Genomic DNA, 12528 nt, shown 5'->3' with positions numbered 1-12528 from the left:
TTCGGTCACTCTGTAAACAAGGCTGCAAAATTTTAAGACGATTTATGTTTCCACTCTTAAATTTGTGTTCCGCCCTACACTGAATAGACTGAAAAAATATATAATCTGTGAAAATATTCCTATTTTTTTTTCTTCTTCTTCTTCTTTTTTACTTGCATTTCACCATTTAATTTAATTTAAATTATTCGATTTTAAAAGTAGATGTTTATATACTTCGCTTTCAAGCAGTGGGAAACCGGAAGTAGGATTAGATGACGCAGCGCTCATTGAGGAGAGCTTCATGCACCTCGATCAGTTGCTCTGGAGTGAAAATGGCTCCGTCCTTCTGGAAAGGTGTTGTCGGTGTAGGCCTTTTCGCCTTGGCGCACGCGGCGTTTTCAGCGGCACAACGTAAGTATTGTTCATCCAGAAATAAGAGGTAATAGAAAGACGTGTAGATTTTCAGGAAGCTATGGCGGATTCGACACATGCGAGATGTACGGGCCTCTCTGCAGAGCTCAGTGTGCATGATAGTTACAGCCGACACATTAGCTGTGTCTCAAAAACCGGGTGAGCTGCCTACCTAGACTGCATTTTGGTGCGCTTTAGAGGTAGTTAGCGTACTGTATTTTGAGTCACAGCCGTTGTATCAGCAGAACACATAGGGAATTAAGTTGTTTTCTACCATTTCATCACTGATTATGTCAGCCTGGCTGACAAAGATCAGTGTAGATTTAATATCGTGGTATGCGTGTATGCGAGTTTTATTGTGGTGCTTTTGTAAAGCCTTTTTGATTGTTACATTGAAACTTATTCTCAGTATGTAATCGAGCCTTATTCAAATATTCCCTGCACAGTGCATACAGAGTCCTGATTAACCTTTAATAAGGGACGAAATATTTGTTAAATTAAACGTAGCATTGACCATCGTGTTCGTTTCCTTTCCAAATGATGCAACTTCTTTTGTCTGCTATTACGTTATAATGCATGCACTGAGTCAGGAACGTGTGCAGAATCTCGACAGGATGTTGTGAACTTAAATTTCATTTTGAGTTAATATTAGGATTGTTGATGAGCAAGGGCTGTGTGCTAACGAGGCTGAATCCAGCTCCTTTTTCACCGAAATAACCATTCCACCTTCAAAAAAAAAACAAATGGTGGGTGGCATATAAGACCTCCCGCTTATTTCCATTGGCTGTATTTTTTTTAAAGGTACAGCTGCACTGAAAATCTGAGGTAGTAGATAGAAATGTAGATAGGTATTTGAAGATTGACTATTGACATACATTTGTAAAATTATTTCCACAGCATTTTTAAGGGAACGTTTCTATAAATGGCACCTGTGACCATGTTTAAGCTAAGGAAGTCTGCACCTAATATAAGACCCATCCATCCCATATTCCATGTTCATGTGAAAGTCTGTGTAAAGATGACAGACAAAGTTTGCTATTGAGATTTGATTTTTTTTATCACTTGTATTATGAATCATCTAACATGTCACGTGTAACAATACTCACATAAAATAACTATGACTTTTCCCACGCTATTTTTAAAGGCTTTATTAAACATGACGCCATGCTGTGACGTAGAAAGGTTGATAATAGTAGATAATATTAACATTACACTTGCTTGTAGATATCTTTAGTTATGAACCCAAGAGCATCATAGACATATTGGCCAGCGCCAACAACAGAGCAATGCAATTTAATTACAGTATACGCCTAGCGCCAAAATGTATATGCTCTAATGTAAAAAAAAAATTATGTTCTTGACAATCTGGGAGCGTAGTGGGAGAGAGAAAATAATAGACTTACGAAACATTACATCATCATTTGTGTATTTCTATATATACTTATATTTTCTGTTCGCTTTTTATTTTTATCATATTTAATTTTTTGTTTTTTTTATCTGTCTTGTTGTTGTATTGTTTGTGCACTGGAAGCTTCTGTCACCAAGAAAATTTCCTTGTATGTGTAAGTATACTTGGCAGTAAAGCTCATTCTGATTGTGATCATTTTCTAGATAAATGAATCCAAGAACATAATATAAAAAAGGTAAAGTATATTGCCTATCCAATATCGTATATCCAAAGCCCATAACTGTAAAATAAAATTCAGAATATTCTCAAAAGTAGATGGTGGTGGATTTGAGAACATTTACATTTTACATTTATGCATTTGGCAGACGCTTTTATCCAAAGCAACTTACAGTGCCCTTATTACAGGGACAATCCCCCTGGAGCAACCTGGAGTTAAGTGCCTTGCTCAAGGACACAATGGTGGTGGCTGTGGGAATTGAACCAACAACCTTTTGCTTACCAGTTCATTGCTTTCCCTCATGGTACAATGTTCTCTGATTTTTTTAGACTATCTGAAATAAAATAGCCATGCAAATTGCCACTGGCATACACTGTACCTGTGTATCGCTATGTACTGAGGTTCAAATCTCAATGATGAAGCATGATGTAATGTTTAATTTCATTAGTCCATCATTTACTCAAACCCACCACCATCTACTTTTGAGAATATTCTGAATTTTATTTTACAGTTATGGGCTTTGGATATACAATATTGGATAGGCAATATACTTTACCTTTTTTATATTATGTTCTTGGATTCATTTATCTAGAAAATGATCACAATCAGAATGAGCTTTACTGCCAAGTATACTTACACATACAAGGAAATTTTCTTGGTGACAGAAGCTTCCAGTGCACAAACAATACAACAACAAGACAGATTAAAAAAAACACAAAAAATTAAATATGATAAAAATAAAAAGTGAATAGAAAATATAAATATATATAGAAATACACAAATGATGATGTAATGTTTCGTAAGTCTATTATTTTCTCTCTCCCACTACGCTCCCAGATTGTCAAGAACATAATTTTTTTTTTTACATTAGAGCATATACATTTTGGCGCTAGGCGTATACTGTAATTAAATTGCATTGCTCTGTTGTTGGCGCTGGCCAATATGTCTATGATGCTCTTGGGTTCATAACTAAAGATATCTACAAGCAAGTGTATTGTTAATATTTTCTACTTTTATCAACCTTTCTACGTCACAGCATGGCGTCATGTTTAATAAAGCCTTTAAAAATAGCGTGGGAAAAGTCATAGTTAGTTATTGTATGGGAGTATCGTTACATGTGACATGTTAGATGATTCATAATAAAAGTGATAAAGAAAATCAAATCTCAATAGCAAACTTTGTCTAATGTCATCTTTACACAGACTTTCACATAGAATATAGGATGGATGGGTCTTATATAAGGTGCAGACTTCCTTATCTTAAACATGGTCACAGGCGCCTTTTATAGAAATGTTCCCTTAAAAATGCTGTGAAAATAATTTTATAATAATAGAACAGTCTATTCAAATACCTGCTGACCGCAGCCTCAGATTTCAGTGCAGCTGTACCTTTAAAAAATACAGCCAATGAAAATAAGCGGGAGGTCTTATATCCCACCCACCATTTTTTAAGGTGGAATGGTTATTTCGGCGAATAAGGAGCTGGATTCAGCCTCATTGTGTGCTATTTGTTATTTCTGATACAGTGCTGTGGTGGTGCTGCTACAAAATCATGTTAAAGGGATAGTTCACCCAAAAATTAAACCTCTAATCATTGACTCACCCTCATTCTATCCCAAATGTGACTTACTTTCTTCTGCTGAAACACAAAGGTTTTTAGAAAAATATTTCAGCTCTGTAGGTTCAAACAATGCAAGTGAATAGTGGCCAGAACTTTGAAGCTCCAAAAAGCATGTAAAGGCAACATAAAAGTAATCCATATGACTCCAGTGGTTAAATCCATGTCTTCAGAAGCGATATGATAGGTGTGAGTGAGAAACAAATCAATATTTAAGTCCTTGTTTACTATAAGGCTGTGTCCGAAATCGCCCCCTATCCACTATATAGTGTACCATTTTGGGTGTCGGCCATTTTGGAGTAGTGTCTGAATTCGTTCCCTACAATTGTTCACTCATTCTTACCCACAGTGCATCCGGATTTAGAGTGTACAACCGATGTACACCCGCTGGCGCCATCTTGCCCATAATCCAACGCAGGGAGGATTGACGTGTAGGGAGAGAAAGTGTGAGCAGGAGAGACGCCAGTTAACGGCTTAATTTCATTCCTGCAATGTTTTATTTCACACTGGCTGTAGTGTTTCACTTTTAAGCATATCAATACTTTATTAAAAATAACATAATAAAATATAGCGATCCAATATTATACAGATACATTTTTATTTTGCCATTAAAATTCAAAGTGATATTTTTCTTCACTAATTCACTGAAGTGATATTATTATTAACTCAGAAGACTGCACAGTGGAAATTATTCAAATCTTTAGTTATCATGTAGGTATTCGTCTTACCTTTAGTACTGTAATACATGAGGGCACTATGCGCACATGTCATCTCTTCTCGGCGCTTAGAAATGCTGTTGAGGGGGGCCTGGGTAGCTCAGTGGTAAAATACGCTGACTACCACCCCTGGAGTTCGCTAGTTCGAATCCCAGGGTGTGCTGAGTGACTCCAGCCAGGTCTCCTAAGCAACCAAATTGGCCTGGTTGCTTGGGAGGGTAGATGCTGTGGTTCATTCTCGGTGGGGCGCATGGTGAGTTGAGCGTGGATGGCGTGAAGCCTCCACACTCAACGCGCTCAACAAGCCACATGATAAGATGCGCGGGTTGACGATCTCAGACGGACTGAGGCGAAATACTACACGACCACAAGGACTTAAAAGCACATTGGGAGTTGGGCATACCAAATTGGGTGAAAAAGAAAAAAAAAAAGAAAAAAAGAAATGCTGTTGAGTTTGGATGGGAGTGTGTCAAGATGGTAAAATAAATTGTGTATTTATTGTTTTTATTCTTGTTGGTAGTTTTTAGTATTAATATTTTTAACATTAGGAAAATATATATTAATGGGTTAAACGTGACAAACAGAATGAAGGTTTATTGTATATACCATTTTATAAGAATAAAAAGTATTATAATTGTTATGATCATTATTATTATTATCCTACATGTAAGATAAAAGTTCATATGTGAAGTTGTTTCTGCGTCTTCTCCAGCGCTCTCTCCGTCGCTCTGTGTATATATCAGCGTCTGAATTTACTCACTCCTTGCCTGATATAGGGCACTCACAGACATCAACTTTATAGGAAATAATGAATGAGTGAACAAGTGAGCGATTTCGGACACAGCTTAAATCTCCACTTTCACATTATTTTGTTTTTGGCGATTCATATTTTTCATGCATATCGCCACCTACTGGGCAGGGAGGAGAATTTATAGTAAAAAAGTACTTCACTATTGATCTGTTTCTCACCTACTCCTATTATATTGCTTCTGAAGAAATGGATTTAACCACTGAAGTCATATGGTTACTTTTATGCTGCCTTTATATGCTTTTTGGTCCTGCAAAGTTCTGGCCACCATTCACTTGCATTGTGAGGACCTACAGTGCTGACATTCTAAAAATCATTTGTGTTCTGCAGAATAAAAACAGTCATACACATCTGGGATGGCATGAGGGTGAGTAAATGATGAGAGAATTTTCATTTCTGGGTGAACTATCCCTTTAAGTTTGTTTAAAGAAAATGATGGTTTAATGCATCTCTTATGTCCCAATAAAGTATTTAATCTGAAGATTGACCATGTTTTCTTTCTCTTTCAGACCGATCATACATGAGACTGACTGAAAAAGAGAATGAAACGTTACCTATAGATGTAAGTTGCAGTGAAATACAGTTGACTGGTCAAATTTAATCAACAATAATTAGGTGTACTTATATGTTAGTTGTCTTTATACAGCATTTCTTGTCTTGTATTTCAGATAGTGTTACAGACATTGTTGGCATTTGTGGTCACGTGTTATGGGATAGTGCACATCTCAGGCGAGTTCAAAGATATGGATGCTTCCTCAGAGCTCAAAAACAAGTAAGCATATGCAGATGTAATTCCCTAAGATGATAAAGTAACACCAGCCATATATTGCTACTGATGATGTTTGGATTTTTGTCCCTCATGGAGTTTGATTGTCAGAATTCAGCAAGTCTCTTTACTTATTTTATTTTTTTAACCAGGACATTTGACACATTGAGAAATCACCCATCTTTCTACTTGTTTAATCATCGAGGCAGAGTACTCTTCCGCGCTCCTGAGCCAGAAGCCACTCCAAGCGCCCAGGCCTTGCCCTCCAATCCCCTGCGGTTACGCAAGCTGGAAAATTTTCACTGAGACTGGCCTTCAGTGGGCTGCCTTGCCATTTTCTAGTGTTTTTTTTTTTTTTTTTTTTTTTTTTTAGATTTATTTGTTAGCTCCTCGGTTGGAAAGGGAAAATAAGCATATTTTCCTGTCTTTATATATATCTTAATATGCTGTACGAACATGCATCTCTTGTGGTTACTATTTTGTCAATGGACTGTGCCAACACCTTTTCCAGCTGATATGTTTGTAAATACTTGTTATTGCTTGGGAGTCTTAAGTCTGTAGGTTACACCTGTAGCTCTCCAGCGGGCTCACAGAAAGGGGGTTTCATCCTTCTGTTGCACAAAAGGCACAAATCCTACCATGTACAATGATGGTTTTTGCTACATTTTTGGCCGTGCAGCTGACCCTAACTGCAACAGGTTCTTCCCGGTACCCTTCCAAAATGAGGTTGATATTATGGACCATAAATTGTAATTGTGTTCAGAACCAGTACCTGACTACTGTACTTCAAAATTGAGCGTGTTATGCAAATAATCTTGGAACTAATTAAATTATTAAAACATCTGAACGAGGGCCAGATAGATGAAGTAGATTAATAGCAATTCTAATACTGTAAACACTCAGTGGGAATGAATGGTACATTTGTTCTTTGATGGGGGCAATGCTTTCTGTTTTATTTCATGTTGAGACACAACTCCTTATTTTTACCTTAATAAATTCTGAAATTGTATTGAAGAATTTTTTACTTGGATGATATCCACTGTTTTTTGCCCCTTTATTCTAAAAGCAGGATGCAGTAGTGTGTTTGAAACAGACATGTTCTTCCCGTCTGAGAATATCATGAAGATATGAGATGAAGCGTGTTAATTTAACTGTTTACAAGACCTGCTAAATGGCTAGAAGGTTTTATGCCATGCTATGAACAATTTTATTGTCTTATTGGAACATTATTTGGGTGTGGTATTTTAACTTGGTTGATGTAGAGAATGGGCAGTTGAAATGGTTTAGTTTAAGCTCGTTATTATACTAATCCTTCGCTAAGCCCTTTTTTTTTATACCAGCAATGGCAACCCCCTTGTCCATACACTGTTTAGTCTCTCCTGCTGATATTAATAGCTTATTATACTTCCTTTATGAAAAATGCCTGTATGTTGTCAATACGACTTTAGGGTCCCTGCTGTATAAGTTGTAGTTTGTTGACATTATCGTGAGTCAAACACTTGTGTAGAAGATCTTAGCTATTGTGTAATCTCAATTTATTTTAAATCTATAATTGGAGATATGTTTGTATAGGTCTACCATTTGAACAGCTGTTCTTTGGGTGTGCCTAAAATTTGCATTTTATATGCATGTTGGTCTTGATTCATTGCACAGCCTTTGCTGTTTGTTTCAGAGTGTAATGTCACAGCATTAGGATGTCACTGTCGAGGGATCATTGCTAGGCTGATTTTAAATAAGGCTTAAAAATGAGAGATCATTACTTTGCTATTATATGATATGTTCCTAATTTTACCATCAGTTGTCATTTAGTAAACACAGGAAATAAAGTTAGCTCGGGAACTACCAAAAACCTTGGTCCAAGACAAACCCCATAATAGACAATCTACTATACATTGCTGTTTGTTTTTTCCTCTTCACAATCTAACAGATGAGGAAAACTCAGAAATTAGACAACCATATGTGAAACACTACACCACCACAAACATAACATAGTACACCACAAGATGGAAACTACACCATTTTGAGACTTGGCTACAGCTACTTAAATGGTGAATGCTGTTTTATAAATTCCTGAGAGCGATATTGGCCTGTACTGGAAAAAATAAAGGTAAAAAATAGTTACAAAAGGATGATTCATATTTCCAGATACAACTGTCTAAAAATATAATAATTTAGTATGTCAATTATGGTAGAAAATAAATTAGGATTCCATATCCTTCTAAGACCCGAATGTGACTGCTGTGTGCATTTTCCATTTCCCTTTTTGATTTGTAACTAGTAGCACCTAATAAACCTATTAAAAAAAAAAAATAGAGCAAATAGTTTTCCTAAAAACTTATGCCAACATATGTAGACAGCGGGACAAAGTTGTGAATTTTAAATAATACCAAGCTATAGAAAGTCAAATTTTGTTATCAAATTGTTTATGTTTCCAGGAGTGTTGATTATTTTATGTTTTTGAGACATTACAGTTGAAATTAGCATAATTCTGATTCAAAGTAATGGCCAGCATCATCCAATCACTGCCAACCATGTTAAAATAAAAATCTACATTATAAATTCTGAATCTATGTACTGATTACCATTGTCCCTTGTCTGCCAAACATGTTGAGTGGTCCAAACATCATCTGTTGCCTGAAACTGGAATTTTGTTCCGATTTTAGGAATGAATGCACTTATCTGAATAGAAAGCTAGAGGATGCTCACTTGCTCCCTATGACTTAACCTCCAGTGTGCTGTCTGCACTGGTTTCAGAACAGTTCAAAATGCACCTTATTTTCATCCTAACTCCGTATACATATATATAGCAAAATTATTCAGCTTTTGGAAGAACCTACTGATTTTCAATTTGAAAATGCACAAGTACACAAAAGTGTACCTTGTGTTTAGCAGCATGGCGTTTCGCAATAAATCGCTCAAATTTTAAAAATGGCATATCGGATGAAATTAGAGACTCTAATCTTTCAACTCAAATAGGTTTCAATGTAAAAACTTAATTAGGGTTCTTACCAGATGTAGCTTTGTTGGTGTTTCTCCCGAAGACAAACTCCACTGTAGTCGGCGCCATGTTGTTTGGTTTAACCCTTTACTGACAGCCCAGTTTTCTGAACTGAGATCAGTGGTTTTAAATTAATTTAAATTATGCGTTGTGTATAGCGAAGCCAAAATACAATGTCCACGGCTCCATGCATGTGTATGCAGGGTCGCACGAGGATATAGAACAGCAGGCATAAAAGCTTGGCAGAGCCTCATAAGGGATTAAAGGGAATATACCCAATGAGTTTTAATTTCCATTAGTTACATGCTTCATAGTCATAAATTTTAAAACTAATTATAATAGCTGCCAATAAGACATAAGACACTTTATTATCATTGCATGAATACAACTAAATTTAGTGTGGCAACCCTCAGTAAAAGCGACAGCTGAGGAAAAAAAACAGCAGTTGGCACACTACTACTTCAGAGAAAAAAAGAATAACGATAGATAGAATAAGTAAAAGAAAAATAAGTAAAAGAAATGTTCAAATTTTGAACCCATTTGTCCAGTATGAATTTAAGGTTTGCAAGTTAAAGCAGGCCATTTGCACTTCAACTAAATAATTATTCAGATTAAAATCTAATGTCAGTGTGCTGTGCAAAAACAAACAAAATTAAAGTCATGGGTCAACCTCTTTTGAGAATAATATGGTAACACTTTACAATAAGATTCCATTTGTTAACATTAGTATCATGAACTAACAATGAACTATATATATTTTTTACAACATTTATTAATCTTAGTTAATGCTAGTTAATAAAAATAATTTGTTCATTGTTATTTCATAGTGTATGCATAAATTATCAATGCAATATACTGTAAATACAATAATGCACAGATTTTCCTTTGTAACGTTTATTTCATTTTTCATTATTTTCATACAAAATCATAACATTTTGTCTCTATAATATCAGTTTAAAAAATGTTTTATACAATTCTTAAAATATTCTTATGTTCTTGTAGGAATACCATTAAAAAATAATCTATATTATTTATGAACATTAAAAAGTAGTATACATCTGTTTTTAAAAATGAACAAAAACAAAAATGGGGTAACTAATGTAACATTTGTCAGTGAAATGAAACAAACGAGTCTTGCAACTGCTCCCCACATGAGCAGAGGACGGGGAAACACGTCACATGACCACATATTGGATAGAATCAAAACTGTGGTCCTGTTGGTCAAGGTCTTCAAAAAATGGTTGCCATTTTCCCATTTGTGTGATGATCCAAGTGCGTTTGTCTATTTGGACAGGGTGGATGAGACAATTTTCAGTGGACACTATTGCTTAGAGGACATTGTATCTTGAAAAATGTAGTTAAATGATACTAATCTATGTGACATTACATATCACCACAAATACAGGGACAGGTCAGCTACCGAGATTTCATACTGAATCGTCAAGGTCCTTTGTCTTATTGAGGATCTGCCTGATTATAGTCTGTATTCACTGTAAAAACAGTCTGAACTGCATGTAAGTGTTTTCAACAATTTGGGAGTAAAATTGAGCCTGGCATATACTGATGAGGGTAGGGTTATTGCTCTTAAGAGGTCTACAACAGTATAGTTCCCAATCCAGACTGATTTGAAGGTCCAACTATGTTGTTGTTAACCCCATGGGTTGTGAGCATTTAATGCAAACACAAATCCAACATAGGTCTTCCATACTATCTTCTGTTTTGAACTATCCATTAATGCGAAAAACAGTGGACATAGGTACTCTACAGACATACAGTAATCGCTTCACACGACAGGTATTGACCTCTGCCTTGGATGACCCTGTAACATTACACAGTGGATGTAGCTTGGCGTTTCTGGAGTGTGCTTATTCATGGTTAAATGATGGTCACTTTCAGGCCATCACCTGCGAACTGACGGTAAATCCCTGTTGAACCTGGAACACCTCTCTCCATTGTGAGCACTCTTTCAGAGTTTTGACACAATTCAGGTAATCCTGACCCTAACTGGGAGGGTCTGGAGCAGAGCGTGGCCAGTCAGGCCTCCACATTTCCTACATCCTCCCTAACTTACCCTCGCTACATCTTATCCTAAAGCACAGTACTGAGACTGAAAATTCGGTCTCAAAACATGTGCTCAGCTGGTGTACTCTGCCGCTTCTCCGTGTTCTTGTTTGCCTCTCAGCGGTGAGCTGTGGTGTTTCACTATCTGCTGTGGATGTTGTTGAGCTGTGCAGGCAGCACCTGTCTGTCTTCTATTTCCTCAAGAACAGTCTCAAGTTGCTGGATCAGCACACGCTTCTTAAACCTGAAAAATAAAGAGAGTAGCTTTAGCAACTTTTCCAAGAAAATTGTCTTTGACTAAGCTGTTTGACGTTTTATGAGTCTTTGTTTCTTCTAATGGCATGGATGAGGACAAATAAATAGAATGTACACTGTAAAAGATTATTACACAATCACTATTTTCCTGTAAAAATTAATCCTTATAACAAGATTAATTTACTTGATAGAAAAATTGCATAATAATTGCATAAACAATAAGACAGGTTTTCAGAGCATATATCTTAAATTAAAGGGATAGTTCACCCAAAAATGAAAATGTTCTCATCATTTAGTCACCCTCATGCCATCCCAGATGTGTATGACTTTCTTTCTTCTGCAAAACACAAATAAAGATTTTTAGAAGAATATTTAAGCTCTGTAGGTCCATACAATGGAAGTGAATGGTGGCCAGACATTTCAAGCTCCAAAAATCACATAAAGGCAGCATAAAAGTAATCAATTTGACTCCAGTGGTTAAATCCATTTCTTCAGAAGCGATTATGGTAGGTGTGAGTGAGAAACAGATCAATATTTAAGTCCTTTTTTCCTATAAATCTCCACTTTCACATTCTGAAAATGAAAATGGAGATTTATAGTAAAAAAGGATTCAAATATGGATCAGTTTCTCACACAAAGTGATTGCATCGCTTCAGAAGACTACTGTTATATTAAACTACTGGAGTCATATGGATTACTTTAAAGCTGGCTTTATGTGATTTTTGGAGCTCAAAATGTCTGATCACCATTCACTTGCATTGTATGGACCTACAGAGCTGAAATATTCTTCTAAAAACATTTTGTGTTCTGCAGAAGAAAGAAAGTCATACACTTTGGATGGCATGAGGGTGAGGAAATGATGAGAGAATTTTAATTTTTTGGTGAACCATCCCTTAAGTTTATTTTTCTTGTTTTATGCATAAATAACAACATTTAGAGAGATTTATGGTTAAGATTAGAAAAAACAATTTGCCAATGAGGTTAAACTTAATTCAAGACATATTCGCTGAAAGCAATTGTTTTGCTTATGTAAATGTATCTTTTTTAAAGGGTGTTTTGATATTTTACTGGAAAACAAGACAAAATACTGATTAAAAAAGTAGTGTTTTGCAGTATATAAATAAGACATTTGTTGCACAAATTTTGGGGTGAAATCTGTGTAATTTTATGGAATGGATGTAATTTTAGAACAAAGTGTTTAATGGAGCTGAGAGTACTGGACTTTTGTTGGTCAAATTTGTGACCTTCAATTTCAGCAGAAATTTGCTCTTTAGAGGTCTGTGAGCGCAGAC

At 35.9% G+C, this 12528-nt stretch overlaps 2 protein-coding genes across 2 annotated transcripts in view; one reads left to right on the top strand and one right to left on the bottom strand.

Moving 5' to 3' along the window:
* The first annotated feature begins 223 nt into the window (after positions 1–223).
* On the top strand, positions 224–8488 carry mmgt1 (membrane magnesium transporter 1). The gene is made up of 4 exons (XM_051649203.1): positions 224–390; positions 5666–5718; positions 5825–5928; positions 6075–8488. The coding sequence occupies exons 1-4, from the start codon at positions 252–254 to the stop codon at positions 6226–6228; spliced, it is 450 nt and encodes a 149-aa protein (XP_051505163.1). The 5' UTR covers positions 224–251; the 3' UTR covers positions 6229–8488.
* Positions 8489–9804: 1316 nt separating this feature from the next.
* The window catches only part of ints6l (integrator complex subunit 6 like), a 33712-nt gene continuing 30988 nt past the window's right edge, over positions 9805–12528 (bottom strand). The window contains exon 19 of the mRNA XM_051649809.1: positions 9805–11225. Within this exon, the coding sequence (XP_051505769.1) occupies positions 11123–11225 (103 nt within the window). The 3' untranslated portion in view covers positions 9805–11122. The remainder of the gene's footprint in view (positions 11226–12528) is intronic.

The sequence above is a fragment of the Myxocyprinus asiaticus genome, chromosome 22 (assembly GCF_019703515.2).
Source record: "Myxocyprinus asiaticus isolate MX2 ecotype Aquarium Trade chromosome 22, UBuf_Myxa_2, whole genome shotgun sequence".
NCBI lineage: Eukaryota > Metazoa > Chordata > Actinopteri > Cypriniformes > Catostomidae > Myxocyprinus > Myxocyprinus asiaticus.
Note: the sequence above shows the minus strand (reverse complement) of the source record. Positions and strands in the feature narration are given on the sequence as shown.